The following is a 24,840-nucleotide window of genomic DNA, read 5'->3' on the forward strand; positions in this document are numbered from 1 at the left end:
TTTGGACGATTCATGGATACATACACAATATGAATGGAATAAATAATCCAATTTTATTAACAACAATAAATGTCAAAGATAAAATTATGAACTAGAGTAAAAATATGTGTTAGTTTGATTGACTTCTAGGACATATATTTAACACTATCAATATCAGGCTCACATCTTATATGTCAAACAAGATCAAATTTTTAATATCATCACTAGCCACCATAGGGAATACAACTAAAAATATGGAGTACACATATGCAAAGATTTGTATCTTGAAAAAGATCTATGAATCTTCATCTATTGATATGATGGTTGAGAACAAGTTCACATCACATGATAATGAGAAACTAGCACCTGACATGAAAATAATATTGCTTAAGCTAAAGAAGCTATCTGTTGATTGCTAGCATGTAAATTCATTTGCAATTGATATAGTGTGATCCCATATAACTATCCCTATACAAGTGCATGAGAATAACGTACAGGTGGAGCATCATGAAAATAATGTACAAATATATGAGAATAATGATGTTAATTGAAACATAATAGTTTATAAGAAATCTCAAGTTCAAGATAAAACTTGTCAAAATACATGATTTTATTTGACAACTAGGTGAGTCTCAAGAAAAAGAAGAATGTGCTTACAACAAATCAAAGCACATTACTCTAAAAATAAATAAAACAAATGATGCATCATCGAGTGGAATGTCATATACTACAACCAGAAGCCGGAGTCTAATCACTCACTGTAGGGTCTTGCGGAGGCAAAGGAAACTAATGATAAAACTATTGTACGAACTGATCAAGTCATGCAAATGTCTCGTCCAGTCATGCTTTGATACCATCAGCCTACGTGTCAATCCATGCAGTTAGAGATATCTCTAATGCATCTATCTGAGTAGATAATACATGTAGATCGAAAGACTGCTGATCAAACTATGCAGGATATATATGCCGAGCAGGATGTCTAGATCGGTCCCTGTTGACTAGCTAACCTTCTCCTTCACTATCATTTTTTTCTTCATATATCGTTAACATACACCTCTATACCCCATTAGTACATATATATCTCATATGCCTCAGAGATGCATGTGTTAGTAGGTTTGAGCCTAATAACTTTATTGTCATCAGTAATAAGAACATTAAAACTTGAGGCATTAATTCCAGCATCTGATGCTTAATCAAGCATGGAAGTTGCTGGCCTTCCATGGATATTTTGCTAGTGATGTAAATGTTTCAGCTGCAAAACTTTAGACAACATATGCCGAATGATTTATGCTACACACAGCCTGCATGCTTCCAACATTTGGTTTGTAGAGAATTGAACTATTATTATCACTGGGAGAGATTAGCGCCTATGCTATCAGTTTCTATGCTATGCATTGCTAACTGGCAGTCCACACGTAGACTGATTGCCAATTTTATAGTTAACCATGGCGGTCGTAATATCTCTAAATATCCACGATAGTTGTTAGATTTTTTTTTTTTCCTTTTTCTGATATAATCGGATGTATTTGCTCTGTAGATCTCTGTAAATAACCTGGCTTATCAAAAAGAAAAAAAAGGAAAATAAAATTCCTCAAGCCCAACTCAGTCCAAATTTTAATTTCAAGCGCAAGATGGATCTGGTCGAGCTATGTAGGCTTACATGGCTAAACCAGGAGCTAATAATAATAAATTGGATCAAGGGAGAGTTCGATGTCTTACCCCACCCTCGACTCTGTCTCTCTCTCTTTCTGCCGACATCACCGCCTTCTTCGGCGCGTCTGCTGTCTGCTCCCCGTCGGCCATCGCCGCCGATAGCCTAGGGGAGCACTGCTTCCTTCTCTCGTCTCGGCCATCCCTTCGTCGCCGGCGCCACCACAGCGTGCGCTCCCAAAATAAAACTAGGGTTCTTCCTCTTCTAGGCGAACGTCTCCCAAACCCTTGATTCGGCCCCCGTTCGCTTTCAATTTGATCCTAAAAGGAGTAGGTGGATCCGTGCCTCTCACCATGCCTCGGTAATGCGATCATTTCTCCCACTTCCATCCTCTTCGAATCTTCCCCCCAAAATTCTGATCTTCTCTAGCTTTTTCTTCCCCTTTGTTTCTCAGATACTATTGCGACTATTGCGACACTTATCTCACCCACGATTCCGTAAGTTTTTTTTTTGGTGGATTCTCTTTCTGTTTATTATTTTTTTTCGCAGTTACTGTTCTTGTTGTTATATGTTGTTTCATTCTTGATGTTTGGGATATCTGTTGTAACCTCTTAGTGGAAATAATAATAGCCCAAAAGCGTGTGGTTTGTAGCTGGTTTGAGGAGTTCTGTAGTGGGGTGCATGGTTATCGTTCTTGAAACATCGCCTTTAGAATGCCAAGGGCTAAGTATTTATAACTTTTTTTGGATATTTTGCATGGATTTTATTTATTTATTTATTCTTCTGATGAGATGGTTGATGAATTAATACCTCATTGTTTTTTTTTTCCAATTTAGGTTTATTTGATTTTTGATGGCTAGTTTTCATATATTGTATATTTATCAGTAATGTGTGGGTTGCTTTGGAGATCATGGAATCTTTTCTTATAGAAGAAAGAAAGGAAGATTCTTTTGGAGAATGAGAATAGTGGTCACAACTTGCCACTATTATATTGTATTGTATTTATAGACTCGTGATTATATAAGAATATAAATAGAAAGTTTGACCCAATTGATTTGGGTTTAGATTACAAAATTCAAAATGCAAATTCAAATTTAAATTACAACAAAATGATAATCATGTTGGCGTATCTCATGATTGCATGAATAAGCCTGCTATTAATAGTCGATATTTGAAATTCAAATTCAAATTTGAAATGCATCGAAAATGATAATAATGTTGGCGTATCTTGTGATTGCTTGTATCAAATATGGTATCAATGGGTATTGTTTAAAATTCAAAATTCAAATATTTAATGCATCAGAAATGGTAGTCATGTTGGCATATTTTGTGATTTAGATAGGTATGGATCAAATCTGCTATTATGCCTCCTCAAGCTAAACAAGTGAGTCTGATCATTGAGCTTGACCTACAAGTAACGTAGACAGTTAGGATGTAGGCCTTAGTGAAGATGTTAGCCATTTGTCAATGGTAGAACTGAATCGAACATCTAGCTCTTTATGGGCCACCTTTTCACGAACAAAGTGATAGTCTAGCTTAATATGTTTAGTGCGAGCATAAAAAATTAGATTGAATGTGATGAAGATAGCAGAAATATTACACACTAAATAAGAGTGGTTTGCAGTGGAATTTGAAGTTCAGTGAAGAGATGGCAAATCCATGTGATTTTAGCAGTAATGTGGGTCAAGCTATCTATATTCAGCCTCCGTAGTTGATTGGGCGACAATAGGTTGCTTCCTAGCAGGCCAAGAGATTGGCTTAAATCCAAGATAAACATAATATCTACTTGTTGAGCAATGATAAATAGGACCGTCAGCCCAATCAGCATCATTAGAAGCTTCAAGTTTAATTGGACTAGGTTGTAGGAACAATCCATGAGTGAGAGTTGCTTTTAGGTAACATAGGATGTGTTCGATAGCAATCTAATAATCTTCAGCTAGGGATTGCATATGTTCAGTAACTTGGTTTACTACAAAGGAGGGATCTGGCCGAGTAAGGGTAAGATATTGCAAAGCACCGACAAATACAATGCTACGATAGCGAGTTGGGTTAGATAATAAGGGACTTATGGTGCAGTTTAACTTGGCTGAAGCAGTTGGAGAGCTAATAGGTTTGCATCCAAGTATATCAGTCCATTCAACGAGGTCAAGAGCATATTTAGTTTGAGATAGGTGAAGGCCATGAGGAAGGCGATGGACCGCAATGCCAAGGAAATAAGTTAAGGGCCCTAGGTCTTTCATTTTAAAATGGAAGCTTAACTCGATGATGAGCATGAAGATATGACAGGGATTATTATCAGTAATAATGATATCGTCAACATAGAGAAAGAAAATGGAGTGGGAGCCCTCATGACGAATGAAGAGTGATGGATCACATCGGGATGGGAAGAAATCCAACTCAAAAAAGTTTTGAAGCAAATTTTTGATACCACGCTCAAGGGGTTTGTTGAAGATCGTAGATAGACTTGTGCATGTAACAGATATGTGTAGGCCGTTCTGGATCAACATTACCAGATGGTTGTGCCATGTACATCTCTTCTTGAAGATCCCTATGAAGAAAGGCACTGTCAACATTGAGTTGGCGGAGAGGCCAATTGAAAGTGAGGGCCAAAGTCAACATGATAAGAATGATGTTATGCTTCATCACAGGACTGAAAGTTTTAATAAAATTTACTCCTGGTTGTTGATCAAAGCATTTTGCAACAAGATGCGTCTTGTACTTATTGATGGAACCATTAGGATTTTGTTTGAGACAATACACCTACTTACAGCCTACAACATTCATGTTAGATTGAAATGGGATAAGAGACCATGTATTAGCATATTAGGGAGCCGTAAATTTAGTGTCCATGATAGCATGCCACTTAGAAATTTTAGATGCTTGTGTATAGCATGATGGCTCCAATGGATAAGCAACGAATAATGTAGTAGGAACAGGATATTTGGTGTTGAAGAAAGTCTTCTTTTTAACAATTCTATTTTGGGATCTCATCATCATTGGATGAGTGCGGCATGGATTTGAAGCTGGTTGGGATGGACTAAATTGGGACTGTTCTTGGTGGATGGAATGGAGTGGTTGGAAAGATTGGTCAATAATTGGTGGTTGGATATAAGGAGTAATATGGGTTGGTAGCTGAGTGTGTTGCTGTTGTAGTATAGGTGGACTTGGAGAGGGGCCCAACAGGGTTGGAGATGGACTCCTTACTGTTGGTAACACACTCAAAATAGGTTGGAGATTTGATGTGGAGCTTGGGTGTTGGATAGTATTTTGGTGTGGCGCTGTTGGCTAAGGCAACTAAGAGTTGATGTAACCCATCATGTTTGCAAGTCTGAAGGTGATGAGGATGAGGTGGAGGGAAGAGGAGTTGCATAAAATACAGCTAAAGGATTTAAATTCTAGCGTATGAGATCGGTAAGGGTGAAGATAGGGATAGCATACACATCCAAAGGCTTTGAGATGGTGTAGTCTGATGATTTTTGAAATAAAATTTCATAAGATGATATGCGGGGAATAGGAGAAATGGGCAGCCTATTAATAAGATATGTAGCAATTAAAAATACTTCAAGCCAATACTTTTAAGGGTAAATTGAAGCAGGCAAATGAGCTGAGGGCGGTTTCAGTAATATGGCAATGTTTTCATTTGGAAACATTGTTTTGTTCAGGCATGTATGGACATGTCAACTAAGGGATAATACCATGAGATTTAAGGAAATTAGTGAATGCATGTTCCGTGTGTTCGCCCCCACCATCAAACGTAGAATTTTGATTTTTATTTTAAATAGATTTTCAACTTGTTTGAAGTGAACAAATGTGGTGAACACATCAAATTTGCATTTTAGTGGAAACAACCATATATAACGACTATAATCATCAACAAAAATAAGATAGTACTTGAATTTGAAATTGAAGCAATAGGAATAGGCCCCATACATCGCAATGTATTAGTTCCAAAGGTTTAGAAGATAGGCAACTTGAAAGAGAAAAGGCAATTTTATGACTTTTTTCAAGTTGATATGATGGACAAATGCTCTTGGAAGACTTTATTGAAGGAGAAACTTTGGATACAACTATCTGTTGTAGAGAAGAAGACGGATGCCCCAGTCGATGGTGCCATGCCTCATCTGAGATCCGATGCTCGATGAAGGATATTGGGGAGATCATCTTATTTGATGGTTGGATCTAGTGAAAGATGTAGAATCCATTGTCAAGTGACCCATAGTGGAGCATCCTCATAATCTTCATGTACTACAAAGCCATTAACAATAAATGTGAAGGAGCAATTATTATCATGAGCAAATTTTTGTACTAAAAGTAGATTGGCTGATGCATTTGGATAATGAAGGATATTATTTAACATAAATGAGTGAGGTAGAGTGATGACATGAGAAGATCCAATGTGTTTAATAACCAAACCTTCATCATTTCCAACTTGCACACTATCTAAGCCTTGATATAGAGAGTTGATGGTTTGATTTTCGAGATCATCAATAACGTGGTGAGTAGCTCCGGTATCCATATACCATTTAAAGTTATTTGTTGGATGTGGTGTAGCCATCATTGCAACTAGGCGTTGAGGAAGTCGACCTTGGAAGGCAAGATCAAGATACTGATAGTAATCCAAAGCTGTATGCCCAGCTTTGTGACATATTTGACAAGTAGGCCGTATAGTGCTTTGCTGATCTGGTGCTTCACGATTGTTGGCCTGATTGTTAGGCTCTCTACGATACTGTTGAAATCGATTTAAAATGCCAAATGCATGCTATTGCTGTTGATGGTTGTTGGAGCATTGCTGTTGCAGATTGTTGGATAGACGATAATCATTATTTTGTCTATTAGATCCATCATGGTTTGCAGTAAATATAGTAGTATTAAATTGTGTGGGGATTGGATGGCTCACCAAGACTTAACTCTTCCACTAAAAGAAGACTATGGAGTTCTTCTACAATAATTAGTGCATATTTTGCACATGTTCTAATAGCAGTTTGAAAAAGTTTATAAAATTTTGGAAGACCTTCTAGAGTGTAAATGATAATATCCATATCACTTACAAGTTCTCCACTAACAGCTAGTTGGTCCTCGATTTGTTTAATTTTATATAAATATTCCTTCATTGAGAGTGAACCTTTCTGAATTTCACCTAACTGTTGCTTCAGATGAATGATGTGGGATTGGGTGATGGTCCCAAAGCATCTCTCAAGCGCTTCCTATGTCTCTAGCAGATTTGACACCTACAATGTATGGCATAGTGGTTTTTGAGAGGGTAGCATGGATAGCATTAATCTAAAATAGCACCATTTGATCTTTTCATATTACTTATCAAATTCTTTTATCACCTTTTAAGATGGTTTCTGGAGGAGCAAGACTGCTCCCATTTATGAGGCCCATCAATTTATGACCTCTAAGGAACATATAAGATAATTGTTGGAATCAAGCTTAATAGGAATTAGGTTGGCAATGTTGGCGATTACCAGAGGAGCTAATGAAGTTTCTGACATAGTGGCTGAAGAAGATGATCCTTCCATGATATTAAGGTATTTGATCCCAGGCATAGGTGGCGATGAGTCTTTTATGGCTCTGATACCAAGAAAGAAAGGAATATTCTTTTGGAGAATGAGAATAGTGGTCACAACTTGCCACTATTGTATTGTATTTATAGACTTATGATTATATAAGAATACAAATAGAAAGTTTGATCCAATTGATTTGCATTCAGATTATAAAATTCAAAATTCAAATGTCAAATGCATCAGAAATGATGGTCATGTTGGCGTATTTTGTGACTTAGGCACGTATGAATCAAGTCTGCTATCAATAGATAGGTGGAAATTAGTAAACTTTGGATTTGCCACATTATGTTTTTGAATGGAAGTATAAGAGAATGGTTATATAAAGGCCTGCATGAAAGTAAAAAATAATTATTGCTCTACTCTTTTTAGAGTGGTTTGTTAGAGACAAACATTAGGCTTTCCTCCCCTTTAGCTCTTTTCCCCTTTTTATTGATGAGTAGGTGTGGTATTATTAGGTATGATATATTAATGAAGGATTACCTTACTTTTTGCTCTATTTCCTTTGATGAGAGTTGGCTAATTGTTGAGGAAAATCTGAACAGTTTTTAGTGACTCAATATAGATCATGTTTGTTGGCAGTAATTGGCACTGTTGTTTACTTGGGACCTTTGCAGAGTCTAGCTTGTAAGCATGTGCTTAAGTATGTGCTTACGAAACTACCCTTTATCAAATAACATTAGAAATTGTTATTACTAATTCTAGAGATGAGGTTGTTGTCAGCAAGTTTATTCATGACTTTAAAACTTGTCATTTATAAGGATAAAGGACTAATTGGGTGACCTCCATCATGTGGCAGTTGGAACTTTCAAGAATTTCATGAACTATTGCAATGGCTTGTCCATAGCTGTAATTTGTGGATTAATGTTCAGGAACCGCATTTCATGGTCAAGGTCTTGGTCATGAAACTTTCCTTTAAGAGTGAATATTTATAAACTATTTAGTTCTAGTTTTAAGAGGTGCTAAATAAATGCCATGCTCGAGGATGCTTGAAGGTTGCTCTGGCGAACCAATTCAACATAATAAAGATTGTAAAAATGAAAGGTTTCAAGCCTTTGTGTTAAGTATGAGAAATAGCATCAAACAGGGTTTCCGATTGTCTAAGTTTTGATTGAGCAGCAGTTTGTTTATTCATGGGTTTTAGAGTTCTAGTTGAAGAAGCACTTAAGGATGATTTGGTTAAAATTTGAGCCAAGATGAGTGTCTTCTAGTAGACGGAGTTCTACATTTCTTTCTTATGTTTGCAATTCAATGTTTGACAATTCAGCATTGGTAGAGAACAATCTTATGTCAAAGTTTGATATGTTCGACATACATTCTTCTGACATACTTGGGGCTGTTGGAGTTTTCTTTTTTTTATTTCCGACTAACAAGGCAAGAAAATCTGACTTACTGATTCATTTTTAGTGTGCCAACCTCACATACCATGTCTCTCCTATGAATTTTCAATATTATGAGAGGAAGTTATGGTATAGATTCAGTGTAGAGCTACTTGGCTATCTGACATGTTCCAACACTCAAAACTACTATGGGTTTCATCCACATAACCTTGTAACATCCCTACATGTTGCTAAGTCAAAATGAAAGGACCTAAAGAAGCAAGTTTTAGAGATGGTTTCTTAATATACAAAGATAGCCATGGCATATGTTTAGAAAACAATGGTTTTCTTGCATGTAGAGAACATTTGTGACATATAATAACACGTCATAGGTGTAGTGGTGGTCCATACATTTGAAGTGATGCTTGATTGTGGAAGTGGTGTGGCACATTAAAAACTGAGCTTGAGGAGCAACATAATCTAGTGGCATAGAGGAGCCTTGTTAGGGAGTTACTGTGCCAGAACTACCTTGCAGCTTAAAGTTGTCCATGGACATTGTGGCTCTTGATGGTCAAGCTTTTAGTACTTTTATTATGAGAATCCAAAAATAATACAGCCACCAAAAGCAAGAATACTATTATCAACAACATTCATCGAACCCATTGGAACCATGCGGTTCGGCCCATATCAAACTGAACCGGTACCAAATTGGGATGGTTCGGTTTATAAAACCCTTGCCCCTTCCCCTCCCTTCAGCACTTCAATATTTTGAGTCTATTAGAGCCTTCGAGAGGGCTCTCTCTCTCTCTGTGCCCCCCTCCCCCTCCCTCTTTAATGTCGCGATGCTGTCACCCTCGAGGTAAGCCTCCCCATCTCTCCTCTCCTCCCTCTCTCTCTCTCTCTCTCTCTCTCTCTCTTCTTCTCCTTCTTCCTTCCCCCTCTCCATAAACTCCTCTCTCTCTCTCTCTCTCTCCACCTCTCTCCTTCTCCCTCCTTCCCTCTCTTTTTTCTTCCCTCTCCCTCCCCATGGTTCAGTATGCGTCAGTACCGTACCGAACTGATCACCTGGTCAGTATGAGCTGTGATACCAGTCCATTGGACCTTGATGATGCATTTGGTATCTAGGACTGCATGTTTGATGGGGTTTTGGTTCAGCACTAGAAAAAGTTGGCTCAGATATGTGGTATACCAGGGGGCCTCTTTGGTGCAGTAAAATCACTGATGGATATCAAGAAACAATCAAATATAGCTTTTAATTTTTCCAAAAACATAATAGAAATATTTTTCCAAAGAAAAGTGATCACAAAAATATTAGAACTTAAAAACTATTATAAGGATTTAGATAGAATATCACTACATAGGTTATCAATGATTAGAACAATTAGAAGGCTGTTTTTTCCTCCTGATGGATACCCATTCATTTGAAGAAGTCTGAGATCTTTTTATGTTTAACTAATGGGTCTGAACAGTTAGATGAATATCTGCAGATTCAGAGCATGGGTATTATACTTACTAGTCAGGAGAGAGTTTGTAAACGTTTGGGAGGAAGCAGGCATTTGTTCTCATAAGGAACTAAACCAGTTTTTGGTAAGTGGTTGTGGTTCAATAATGGTTGTCAAGTAAAGTTTTGTCCTATCTTGTCTACAAGGAAGAGTGTCTAATATGGGGAAGCCATTTCGGAAGCCGGAAGAACTTTTCTGTTTGGAGAGCAGGATGATGTATAAATGCATTGATTTTCTCATCCTTTCATATTTGTTTAATGTGTCACATTATGATTATTCTAGTATTGAGTGACAGCAGATAGCTTGGACTGATTGTGTTGGATTAACCGAAATGAGAGTGAGTTTAAATGGTCAGAGGACTTCCTTTTTTCTATTAAAATAAGAAAAACTCAAGCACATGCTTTGCAGGTTGAAGGAGATGGTGGATGAAAATGTTAGTACTGATTATTATGATAAAGATGTAAAATTTCAGGAGGATGGTGGAGATAGAGCCTGGTGGTTTCATAAAGAAACTCATTTACAGTTTTGTCGTAAACAGATAATCATTTGGACTGCAAATTTTCACACTAAGATCCAGGTCTTCTTGTTGATATTGGTAAAATTACAATTCTTATTAGCGATAAATTATGTACTATTGTATATAGCTGTCATTAGGCTAAATCACCTTCTCCCCCAGGAGAAAAAAGCCCTAGGTTTGATATGCTGTTCCTCTTCATCCAAATTACTTATGCTGACTGGAAATTTTTAAATGACCTTTTACAAAATATCATTCGCATGCCATTTTCTAGTCCTTTTGGCCAGAAGGGACTCACAGAATGTTGAACATGGACTACAGATTTTCTTAGTGGTTTTGACAGTATGTGAATGATTTTTGACACTAGCTGGGCCACAGAGTTTGGCGGCAGTTTCCACAACAGAAATGGATTAGGTTTGAGATCATGAATATGCTGTTGCACTACTTTTTGTGCCGGATCTATCTAGGATGTTGGTCTTATGGTCGCATTGGTGTTTAGTCTTGTCTTGCAGAATTTCTTTCCATGTGGCCTTATCCTGGTGCAATTTTGGTAAAGTTCAATCTTCTCTATTCATGTACTATTTCAATCCAAAATCCATCATATATTTTAACTGTATCTCTGAAAAATAACTGTCAAGAAGAAGCTCTGAACATTAGACAACTAGATGAGTTGTTCCTTGATGAAGATCTGGGAACATGTTATCATGTATAAATTGCAGTTAAGCAAACAGATACTTATTGATTCAATGATCAATTTTATAAGTAATGAATGGATTCTTCATTTACTCTAAGTAGTTGTTCTAATTAAATTTACTCTAAATTCTTATAATATGTTCTCTTAGTATTATGAGTGGGACCTTGCAGTTTGAACCATCAATAATGTATATTTAGCGATCCTCATCTTGTTTTTGTACTCTGACACCAATTTTTATGATTCATCATCTTATTTACAACAATAATCAATTTATGGATTGTTGAGCTATTTACGTTTATTCAAATGACAAGGGAGTAGCCATATGCTTGTCATTGTGTTATCTGGTTTTAGTTGTAGCTTTATGCTCGTCATTATGTTATCTGGTTTTAGTTCTCTTTTCTCCATTGCTTTTATGGTAAGAATTAATGATGCTTCTCTAACTTTGTGCGTGAATATTGTTCTACTTTTTCTTTGTTTTTTGTTATAGTGTAGAACTTATGCAGTGTCAATTTGCTCAATAAGCATTACCAAGCTTATGTATTTTTCTCCTCATTCTGTTTGGAGCAAAATGAAAATATCACTCCATGTTCTAGGCAGTTTGCTATTATTAATCATTCATTAGCTTCTGTTAGTTTTCTGCCTAGCAGATAAATGAGCCTTTACATTGGCAGTAATCCAGTGTTTGAGCATCTTATATTTAGTATCTGGAAACATGGGGTCTTTAATTTTCTGTCTTAATGGTGCAGCCATCAGTCAGAAAACAACATAATGCTGGCTACAAACACAAGGTTCTAATGCTTCCTTATTTAGTTTGAAGCATTTCCTTCCACTTGTTACTTTTTTTCTTAACATATCTTGTTAATTTGTGTAACTTCAGGCAAATGTTCGTTCATATTATCAACAATTTGAGGAGCAACAAACTCAGAGCTTAATTGATCAACGGATTAAAGAGCATCTTGGGCAGGCTGCAGCATTCCAAGTGGGTGCAACTTTTAACCAACACCTGATGTCCGTCCCAGGAAACCCTCAAAGGCCCCGTCTTCCTGTTTTAACCCCCCTATCTTGATTGCTGGAGCATCTTCTCAGCCGCCTATGACCTTACCATTGATACCAGGAGTTAGGCCTCCTGTTTTGCCCCGCCCGTTGTTGGTGCGTAGACTAAATCTTTTTGGTTTCTTCTATTGCTTAATTATTTTGATACCACGTGTGATTTGAGAAATATGAATGCTCATTTGCTTTATGTTTGGAATACTCTAGATGATCTGGCTGTCCCCAATTCGTGATTTTGCTGGGTCATGCTTTCAGAATATATCTTTAACATGCAAACACATGCATGCAGAGGAAAGGCATTTTCGACGTCTTTTACAAAAATATGGACTTGGGTAATTGCAGTATGTGTGGTTCTCTATTGCTCCCTCGTTGTCTCACTCAAAAAGAAAAAAAAATCATCATAACAGATCACTATTTTTCCAATTGTGTGAGATCTGAAGTTATTTAATATTAAACTATTATAAAGGTTACTATAATAATGTTATAGTGGCAATAACAATGTTATTCTATAAATTATTGCTTGCTAAAAATTGTCTTCACATGGTACAAATCGTTTTGGATGGAAAATTTGAAAAAAATGTATTTAGAAAAATTTATGTCAAAAAAAGTGAGAATGCCAAATAACAGGAGCCAAAATACTAGAGAAATTATTAAATAACCTGTTACCCATCATATTTTGTCTCAAATTAGATATAATATAAATATAATGTAGTGGAGCCAAAATCATTATAACAACCATTATGTTGAAGCATGAAAAACGATCTGCTGAGGATGATATAAATTTAAAATAGTCTTGACAACTATGCTTATAACATCAATGAGATAGCTGATTTGACTATGTATTGTTCTTAACATGACATGAAGAGTTTAATATACAACTTGTACCTAGTATTGGCAACTTTAATCATCAATAAAGAATGAATATTTCAAATCAAATGTTGTGCCCATATCGGAGAGTTATCATATATTAATTCTGGTCAGATACAGATATGGTTCCAATACTTGTGTTAAGTATCCTAATTTTCAATTTTTTTAAAAAAAAAATATTTTGGATGCTTCTTGAATATTTCCAAACATGCAAGGCAAGGTCAAGTTTCTAGCTATGACATTAATTTTAAAATATGATTGGGTTATGGCTTACGAATTTGATTGATGATTAATTTGTAAAACTTGATGCTATCGTATAAAGTATGGACTGGGTAATTTTGATAGCCTACTATGCTTTCTGGATTTTTTTTAGATGCATACATATGTATACATGTATTTATGCATGATGTATGTGTAATACATACATATGCATACATACATATAGACACACATGTATGTACATATATGTACTCTCTTCTCGATTCGTTGTATCCACTTATCCGTGATGTGTCATATCTTTATCCTATATCCATGTTCTTTTTTCATAGTTCACCGCCAACTTAATAGAATTATATCCCTTCATGGTAGGTAGCTTTGTTATATCAATTTTAGAACTCATTCAGTTGTAAACAGGCCTTTAACCAATTATAGGTTGAACTTTTAAAGTAATTTTTTGTTACTTGCTCCTGCCAATTCGTAGGCGAGCCTAATAGGCTGTCTAACATAAATTTCTAGACTTGTAGGGGGATTGGGAATTCTATCGTATAAGGGAGCCTGCATGTGTGCCATGGAGCTCCGAGCTACGACAACTTTCATGTCGCATGCTTTTGTTGAAGGCAAAGCACCATTTTGATATTTGAGGGGGCGGGTAGCCAGTATTTAGCAAGAAGGGAGTAGGGATCTTCTTGCCATTATTTCCCAATATTTGTGGTTTTTGCTTTAGTTCAGGGTGAAAATCTGCCCCACTTGATTGTGGGTGTGACCGCATCTGCTGATTTTCCAACCTTGGGTTTTGTTAGTTCATGGCCTGATTTTGTAGGGTAATATGATAACAAATGATTTCATTCTAATTACTTGGTTTACTAATAATTACAATCTAATGGAGTCTCATCTATAATTTTTTGCGGGAATCATCTCCAAAGTACAGAAAGGGAGGATCTTAGGAAATACAAGTTATGCTACTAAATCATCGATCCTGCTTCCTCACGAGAGAACCACAATATAGAGCAACCACCTGGTCAATTGATCCCTTTTCCCTTTGACTGGATAGGTCTCCTAGTTCTGCCTGTTTTATTTTTATTACACATCCTTTTCTCATGACCTTTAAGTCATCATGAGAAACTATTGAGTCCCTCATCACAACTCTGGAGACTGAGATGCCTAAAGGTAATCATAATTTCATACTGTTTTCTTTGTTGCATTAGTTACATCATCAAATAATAACATTTTGTTGAAATAGTTAAGTCTTCAAGTCCACTAAATCACATGTTTGAAATAAGAAAGGAAATATGTCATTTCTACAAGATCTGATTGCATAATCTTTTGGAATTAGTTGAGAAGATTATCTTTGGGTGGTGAAATTCAATTTATAGATTTGACAATAGGAATTAAACAGGTAGCTTTTCTATGAATAATTAATATAACATGTTGAAGAGGCATGGTCCAACGCTATTTGAAGGATGCAGCTTCTTTTAATGAATTTTATTGGTTGTTTTGTTTTTTGGCAGGACTGGGTAGGAAGCGGGGTGGGGATGTGCAGTTTAGTTGGGGGTAAGCTGGAGGAGTTGCTTTGAGGCGAGGATAAAGCATACCACAAGAGTGAGTAGGGCTGGCAATGGCCAGATGGAGTTTGGTGGGTCAATTTGCAATATCAAGGTATATGATTTGTTTGATCCAAACCCAATCCAACTTTTAGTAGTTTAGATCCTTTGACTTGAACCTACCAGTAAGTTGACTAGGCTGACCCATATCTGAAATGCGTACTAGATAACTACTTTCTTCCTCATTGCCTCATATTCCTGATTGCTAATGGTGCATGGGCTTTATGCTGCTAAACCTGTTCAAATGCTGACTTTACACTCTTGTTGGTCCAACATTGACTAGATCCTGCGCTGGTCTCTGCCTCTTGTTGGTTCTTATGTCATTAATGACATGATCCAATGTTATTGTCACCCTATCACCAACCCCTCATATTGAGGGCAACTTAAGAATTGACCCCATCCTCCCCCTAGCTTTCATGGCAATGACGAAGCTATCTGGCAGCATAAGGTTTGATTCATGGCATGCAGTGAAATGGGTGGCTATGCTGTCCTCTACTACCATAGCTCACGGCTTGTTTCTCACTGTTGGGACTGTCCATGAGATGGACTTGACTAGAGGAGATGGCTGCTAGAGAGGATCTGGAAGTTTGGGAGAGGGAGATGCAGAAAGAGGAGAGGTAAAGGGAGAGACAAGAAGGTAAAGAAGAGATACGAAGATGGAAATGAGGAATTAGGGCTTTGTGTATCCAGCATTTTTTTTTTTTTGTATTAACTATATATTTAATAAATGTATATGGGGAACAGATGAGTTCAGCATGTTGACCTGAATATGACAGAACTCATCAGGAGCTCTCTCTTGCATAACCTGTACCTGGCAAGTGTTGGATTATGCTGGTCGGATCCAGGTTAGAGCTAGGTCTGGTAGATAGGTTTGTGTTCAAATTCGCACCAGCCCTAGGAGTAGGTATAGTTAATGGTTCAGTCTTTGATGTAGGAATTGGAAGGGCTAGTTGTGGCATTATGTTTGATGTCAACTGTGATATGCTTTATTTGCATATTCATTATTTAATATCTAAATTCCTATTATGAGTTGGCATTGGAGCTACAAACGTCATATTTGAAGACACGAGATGCTCAGATATTTCTTGCTGTTCTTGGTGTTTGGTGGACCTTTTAGCACACTTCTTTCTAGTTATATCGTCGTTATTTTTGCCTTGGGTAACTTATGCTTGATTTTCTTTGAAATTCTTTTCTAGAAATAGTAATTTTATGGGACCAAACATTTTACTGAGCACCTAAGGCAAGAAAATTGCATTAGATTGGGGAATAAATAAAAAAATGTAGAAAATTTTGCATCTTTGAGGAAAATTTGATATTCTATCTTTTTCTCCAACTGTACAAGCACTCTTCCATTCTTTCCTCCTTGAATCTGGCTTCAGATGCCTTTCATTGTTATATATATATATATATATGCATGCATGCATGCATACATACATACATGTATATATATGTATACATACATACATACATATATGTGTGTGTGTGTGTGGATACATACATACATACATATACATACATAGGTATATATCTCTATATATACATATACATACATATATATGTATGTATGTATCTATATATATATGTGTGTGTGTGTGTGTGTGTGTGTGTGTGCATATACATATATATGTGTGTATATATACATATACATATATATGTGTATATCTGTACACATATGTGTATGTGTGTGTGTGTGTGTGTGTGTCCGTATATGTGTGTATATGTGTGTATACGTACGTATGCATGTATACATACATACATATATTACATATATCCATATATATGTATGTATACATACATACATATACATATATACATATATACATATATATGTATGTATACATACATATATACACACATATATGTACATATATGTGTATATATGTACATATATATGTGTATATGTGTGTGTGTGTGTGTGGGGGTGTGTGTGTATGTACGTATGCATACACACACACACATATGAGCTACGAGTATAATTTATGTTGTATATATCTAAATATCATCTGAATATATGTCAGTTGACATAATCCTATTCGTATGGGCATTGGCAGGTTATGGTGTTGCCCCTAATGTTCCAACTGTTCCTCCAACTGCTATGCCACCTGGTGCAACTTCTATGCCAATGCAGATGAACCACCTTCCTAGGCCACCTACATTGGCACCTCCAGCTTCAGGGGCTACAATGACCCCTAACTCAAATGGTGCTGCCTCTCTGATCAATCCTGTTATGTATCAAGCTGATCCATCATCAGCTACAACTGCAAGCTTCACACCTCCAGGTGCACTTCCTGCTCCTGCTGCCACAAGGATGGTTTTTCATATGCTCCAACCTCTGAGACCAACCACTAATCTCCATACATACCTTTCTGCACTAACTTTATTTCGTGTTCTATGGTTGTGTGTTACAAAAGATTTTTGTTCTGGTAATTGCTTCACCTCTTCAGTAACTATCATTACATATATATATATATATATATATATATATGCAGTCAGAATCCAAGCGCTTTAGATTTGGTAGGCTTTGGAGAGGTGGTTTGTCCAATTTGGTCTACCATCTAAATGAAAGTTGAAGGTGGAGATGCTGTGCCAGTACTCTCACTTAGTAATAGGTGCTTTTGCCCTGTGACTTGAGTCTAAAAGATTAATGAAAAAACCTTCTTTTATTAGTTCTACTGCAAAAGGTTCTCCATGGACAAATTGCTGTAATGAATATTAGATTCAGAAATTTCGTTCCACTGCAGGCTTGATTCTCTCTCCTATGATTACAGTCTGTGTAAGCACTTCTTTTGCTTGATGAAATGTGATTTAAATCCATCAGGGTTTTGCGTTGCCTTCTTGCTGCTAACAGAAATTTTTAGTGACTTAATAATCACTCAATTAGTTTGACACCACTTTTACCCCTCAGATCACTGAAAGATTATATATATATATATATGTGTGTGTGTGTGTGTGTGGATGCACGGATGCATGCACCGAACAGATTTGGTAGTCGTTTGCTTGCTTATTGCTTGGGGCTAATAAGTGCGGAATCTCGTTCCGTGAGAAATCTCGTACCGTGAGAAGATGATCCGTGGATGGATGCAAGCCTGGTGTATTCGAATTTCCTTTTTCCTTGGGTAAGCGAAGTTCAGAAGAAGCAACAACAAGCTTAATGGCGCCATTGGCTCAGGCCTCTGTATGTTTGGCAAGGGGGTAGTCCCTCCATTCCGATGGATTAGCTGATGCAGAGTATGAACATTCTTTATCCTGGTTCAACAAGTTCGTTTGTTGAAGGTAGTTGATATGTTTAGCATTTCCTTGTCATGCTCCAAAAAATGTGTCATTCTCCCAAAAGCAAGAATTCTTCAGATCAGATAGATCAATGGTAGGTTATGGATCTTTGGTTCTGTACCTTTCATCGAACAGATTTGGTAGTCGTTTGCTTGCTTATTGCTTAGCGCTAATTAGTCCGGAATCTTGTGATCCGTCTTGAAAAATTAGCGACGGTTGGAAAAATGCCTGAGAATTGTGCAATGCAGGAGGTAAGATGTTTTCCCTATGTATGTATATATGTATATTGAACACTACAAAATATTAGGCTCGTTGGTGGCATCTTAGTACATGCAATATGTACCCGTGAGTACAATGCATCAGACTCTTATAACATGTAATCGTCCACTGGAACCCATTTGAAGAGGTAAGCTGTGAAGGCCCTCAAAGATGGTGGTAACTTCAACTTCTCTATCGTAGTTAATCCATTCGAACTAAGGGAGAGTACGGAGACTATCGCTATCCCTTATAATTTAATCCTCTGAAATCAGAACCCAGTCTAAGTAAAGCCTGCTGTTTAGAGCTCGTAGTCCAATCTGTAAATAGGAAGATTATTTGCTTTGATACCTCTCAACTTATCCATCCTTCAATATGAATATTCGATTATTTCTCCCTTCCTGATGCACCAGAGACTAATTGTAATAAGAATATCCACTGCTAAGTTTGATTTGCTTTAATGGATGTTTATTCTCCATTGATGCCATAGTTCGTGAATGCCTTTCGGTAGTTGCTGGATTGTTATATTTTGAAAGATTGCCATCTATATAGATCTAGAGTATTCACACTCCAACATTAGATGATTTAAGTCTTTAGATTGAGGAGAGCATAGCGGACATGAGATAGGACCTAGTATCCCTCTTTTGACAAGATTATTTGCAGTGAGAATCTTGTTATGATAACACAATCAATTAAAGGCCTTAATCTTTTTTGGGATTGGAAGATGCCAAATAATTTTACCAAAATGTGCTAAAATCCCTCCATGCATCATAAATAAGTGGCATCGCTTGCTTGTGAATTGATGGGATGAGTGCCATTTCTAGTTCCTTCTGTCATTCCCTATACTAAGCTGCATGATCATGGACGTCATGATGTTAAGCTCGCTAGTTGTTGTAGAATGTAGAGGTTGTCTAAAGTGATTGGGCCAATCCCCTTATTTCGATGGAGTCAGCTATGGATCCTGTCTTCTGGATGGTGAAGAGGTATAAGTTAGGTAGCCACAAGGAAAGAGGTAATTCTCCTTGCCAAGTATCATACTAGAAGGATATCTGTCTTTTATCATGCACTATGGAAATTGTGAATTATTAGAATAATTTATAAAGCTTTACAATGCTTCTCCAGAATGGTGAAGTGATTCTTTGTAACACAAATAATTTGATTGGGATAGCGATCCCGTAACCTCAAACTTAAGTTTTAAAGGACAGATAAAGCATTTGTTGATTTTTATTTTTTAAAGGTTGATAAGGTAGGGGTAGTCGGGAAGATTTTCATTTTTCACAGCTCTATTGGTTACATTGACTTAGGTCACATTTGACATGACTTTTGGAGGGCTAAAAATTCTTTTGGATGGCTTGTGGTATCTTCAAAAAATAAAAAAAAATGGAGAAAACCTTCAATTTAGAGCTTTTGGACAAAAGCTCCATTGAAAATGCATCTGAAAACTATTTTTGAGGATGGAAGTATCCATGGCAATAATACAACACACCACACTATCATATCATATAATATGACATAATATAACAATACTGTTACATTTATATAATATATTAATATTATTTTCATATAATATAATATTATGTTATTATGTTATATCATATAATAAAACAATTTGATTATGTTATATCATACTATAAAATAATATATTATATTATTATGTATTTTTTTATTATCATACTAAAATTATATTACTATATTATTTATTAATATACTGCACTATTATATTATTATCATCATATCATATCATATCATATCATATTAAATCATAAAATATTATAAAATACTACACTAAGCTGCACAACATTGCAAAACTGACCTAGTTTTATAAAATATTGAGTCCCTTGGACACTTGTGAATCAAGTAACACCTTATCTGCTTCTCTTAACTGGCCTAAGGGTGGCTAGGGACTCACCCAGGAGTCCTGTGACTACCAAATGGGCAGTTTGAACCTACATCACCAAGAAGGGTTGAAGCCCAGACTTGGTCTCTAGCACCTCTGAAGCTGACACATTGCTAAGTTTTGGAAAGAAGCCAGTCATGGGGTGCTCAAGCTCTTCAGCCTTTGGATCCAGTGCAAATATACGTTTTGTGATTTTATACCAAAAAAAAAAGAAGAAGAAAATACGTTTTGTGATCTTTGGAATGACTGTAGCCTTGCACTAGAACTTGGACATCAATTTATACTGCAAGAATACTGATTGGAACTGAGTTCAAATGGATGTTTGGTAAGGGACAGTCAATCCCCAAATTTAGTGATGCCTACTTCTTAATTGACTTTCTTTGCCCCCAAACATCAATCATATTGCAGATAATATGACGGTGGCTAAATTTATTATGGACCAAAAGCAATGGTATCTCACCAATTCAAATAAGGTCTTCCTTCCGAAGGTGGTAATGTATAGCAAGTGTTGGGCTTCCTCCAGTTGGATCGGCTCCAGCTTGAGGCAAAATGCGAAAGCAGAGGAGGTCTACGAGACGATCAAACTCTCTCTCCAGTCCAAGCGGTCATCATCCTTTCCATGGATTTGGATTTGCGCCTCAAGTTCAAATGTTTTGGCACGAGGTTTCCAATTGGCAACCAAGATTTCGGCTGCGATTTCTACAGCCATCAACTTAAGGATATTGGTCTCGTTTTAATACCCTACCATGGTGCATCAAGTGTGTCATTTATGTCTTAACTCAGCCACCTTGTTAATATTTTCTAGTCATTAGAAGAGCTCCTAAATTACCCGATCCCACTCTAGCAGTCCCTATGATTCGGAACCAAATCTTATTCTACACTTGGTGACTCTTGTGGTGCATTCAGAATGAGTAGATCTTTCAAGAAAACATGCAACTTTTGGAAGCTGGTGAAAAGTATCATCCGATATCTTTTGAATTCATCCAAGCTACTATGGCTGATGTCTTGTTTGGTTAAGCTTTTAGATTATCAGAAAGTAATTTCGATTTTCAAAAAATTTTTAGATGATATGCGATGTTTGTAAAAAAATCAAAAATTATTTTGGCTTTGCTAAAAAACTAAAAATCTACTTGAAAAAAAAAAGCTCTATTTTGAAGTTTTTCTCAGAAATGCTTTCTAGCTAACGTGGGAAAGTTATTTTGATTTAAATTAAATTTTTTTAATGATCAAAATTCCATCAACAAATCTCATAATTACATCGTATATCATATTATATTATTATACTATAAATATAATATTATAATAATAATATTTTAATAATAATATAATATAATAATTATATAATAATAATATAATATAATCTATTATTAGATTAGGTTATAACCAATATATTATCTTACATTACAAATTATGTTACAATTATTATAATATTATTATTATAATATTATGTACATTATATGATAATAATATTATTAATATAATAATATTTTAATATATAATATTATATTGTATTATTTTTACTATAAATATAATGTAATATTTTTTATTATCATTTTATCATATCAAAGTACTTTTTATTTTAATTAAATTATATGTTAAAGTTTGAGAGCATTTTATATACTGGTTATCAAATAAAAACAGTTTTTTTGTAAAAAGCCCTTTCAAAAGCTCTACTTCTCAAATTCTACTTCCAACAATTCAAAAGTCTCTACCCACAATAATTCCAAACTGAGCCTAACTCAACAGCAATGGATCGCAATGGCTCTTGTAGCTTTGACAACCTTTTGTCTCCTGGCTTACCTTCGGCATATTGTCAAGCTCAATTTCAATGGTTCCATCACTGATAGCAACGCTGGAGCTACCTTCAAAAGTCTTGCAAGTTGTGAATGATCATGGAAAACTACTTCTCATTGGTGCTCAGAGACTATCAGAATGCAATGTCCCAAGTGCAAAGCTAAGAGTAGCTGGGGAATTAAGGTATTGATTAAGGAGATTCAATGACTATTTCAATTGAATCACCTCTTCGCCGAGCATGACGCATGTCATGATAAAAAATCATCTCATGGATTCCAGGAAAAGGTTTTAGCAAACCGGCATTAAAGATAATATATAATATGCAACAAAACCCGGAAGAAATTGTAGGACAAACTGAGATGATCTCAATTAGCCCACACCATATGCATCGGCCTCATGGATTCCCTTTAAACGAGTGCAAATTCTCTACAAACAAGTCAGAGGATTTTTCCCTCACACCGTAAGTTATTCTTAGTGGCAGTCATATACAAAGAAATCCACAAATACCATCCATAAATGTTCTATCTTGTCATCCAAATAGCCTCTCAGGGCTTCATGACAGGACTATGATATGCCCATGTTCGCTCCTACATGAGTTTATTTGGCATCCACTTGGAGGAAATATATGTATTAGACTACCCATGTGATCCTAGAAACTTTGGAACACCTAAATGATGTGGGGCATGATATATATAGCTCTGTTGTGCTGTAGAAACAAAGTGTTTTGCTGCAATCCAACATTGTTTATTGTGCATCCTACCTCTAGCTCTTCTATGCCTATGCATGGTTACATAGTATATAAGAAACAATAGAATATTATTTACATTGCATTCTAGCTCTTTCACTGGCATTGTAGCTCTTTCACGCCTATGGTTGCTCCAAGTATAAGGACTCCAAAGTATCCTTACATGTAATAAACTATTATTCCTTAGGAAAACTTGGCACCCTACTTTCTTGATCCTTTCCTTCTTCACTGACCAAGCAGCAAACGCATCATGGTTCCCTACCAATAAAATTAGCGAGTAGAGAGAAATTGCATTGGAAACCATATCCTGAAATAAGCATCATCGAGAGCCACAAGTATTGGGAAATACCACACCTAATGCCCATTGATCAAAATTTGGTAAGGAAATCGAGCAAAAGGCTAAATTCTTATTAGTGTTGAAATAATTCATCAGCATTAAAGCCTTATCCAAAAACTACAATGTGCAAAAGCCTTCCACAAGGTTGCACTGAAGTTCCAAAGAATAACAAAGGAACACTAGGCCGGAGAATTGAGTCGCCCAATATTATTGTCTTTGAAATGCAACAAATATTGGGGTCTAATTTTCTAATAATTTGCTTAGCATTATTCAGAAAGAAGACTTGGCGGTATCTCTCTATAGTACCAAAACAAGATGATCGTTCATAACAATTGCGAGAATAGCTATTTAGATTTTGCTCAACACCATCATCCAAAGTGTCTACAGGCTTTGGGGAATTGTCGTTGGATAGTAATTCTTCGACCTCCTTAGCGGCCACACCCATTGCAACTAAGCAACCTGGTTATAGCTATAGCTCCCATGTTGGAATTTCTTTTTCCTTCCGACATATATGTCGCTGCCAATCCTCGGGGTGATGATGTGAATTGTCTTCATCGATTTGCAAAATAGAAACTAGTTAGAGAATTCACTAGATTGGCTCTGATCGGACCCTTGGTTGCTTAACTTTGAGAAAGGGTTCAGATAATGATCTAGGTCTATACATAGCCACATAGTCCGAAATATTTTGAGAGTGGAGATATGATAGATTGGAGTCATGCTATAACCATCCAAGATCACATCATAACCATTCTAAGATACAGCATAACCTCTTAGAGCTATTATAGTTATCCTTGGTGTGGTAGAGGGAGCGCACTTTTGTATAGATTGGAAAGCTCCTGCTTGAGGTGAGAGGGCTTAGGTTGGTCCAAGCCAAATGATTGTTTGTCCAAGCTGCACGATTTTGCTTCGGGCAATGTGTAACTTTAGAGGTTAGTCGATTCTTAACCTTAGCTTTCTTTGGGACTGACCATTTAGGCTCCATCACCTGGGAGATGTCCCAGTTAGTTCCACTTCAGCTTCATGATATTTTATATATGGATGCTAGTGGATGTATAGAAGTAGGGATTTGGTGCCTAACTCAACAGTTGAAATGTTAATTTCTACATATATCCACATCTAACGGCAATGAGGCCCCTCGAGGACATATTTTGGATCTAAACCCAGAATGGCAATGGATAGGAAATCTGCAAAATTTGCCTTACCAATATCCGAACCTATTTAAAATCTTATTACCTGAGCCGATCCCAAATTTGATTAAAAATTTGCTCAAAAACACTAAATCCATCCCATCAAAAAATAATATATCCATCAAATGCCAAACCCATCCGATTAATCTTTATTTAGATCAGGTCAGATAAACAAAATAAAATTTCAAAAAAAAAATGAGGGGGGAAGGGGTGTTGGAGGCGAATGGGGGACAAAGGGAAAGACATTTACATAATGACTTGAATGTGACTAATATCAAGTAATTTATCCAAAAATCTCAAAACCATCCCATCAAAAAAATAATATATCTACCAGGTTCCCTAACCTGCTTGCTTAATCTTTGTTCAGGCCAGGTCAGTTAACCAATATAAAATTT

The 24,840-nt window shown here is 36.3% G+C and overlaps 1 protein-coding gene across 1 annotated transcript; it reads left to right on the forward strand.

Moving 5' to 3' along the window:
- Positions 1–1,680: 1,680 nt before the first annotated feature.
- On the forward strand, positions 1,681–17,387 carry LOC105033949 (uncharacterized). The gene is given in 10 exon segments (XM_073243027.1): positions 1,681–1,991; positions 2,085–2,127; positions 11,970–12,011; positions 12,101–12,272; positions 12,275–12,435; positions 12,563–12,614; positions 14,084–14,154; positions 14,868–14,910; positions 17,012–17,260; positions 17,263–17,387. Coding segments are annotated over 10 exon segments (888 nt in total). The 5' UTR covers positions 1,681–1,983; the 3' UTR covers positions 17,310–17,387.
- Positions 17,388–24,840: the final 7,453 nt, after the last annotated feature.

This window comes from Elaeis guineensis, chromosome 9 (assembly GCF_000442705.2).
Source record: "Elaeis guineensis isolate ETL-2024a chromosome 9, EG11, whole genome shotgun sequence".
Lineage (NCBI taxonomy): Eukaryota > Viridiplantae > Streptophyta > Magnoliopsida > Arecales > Arecaceae > Elaeis > Elaeis guineensis.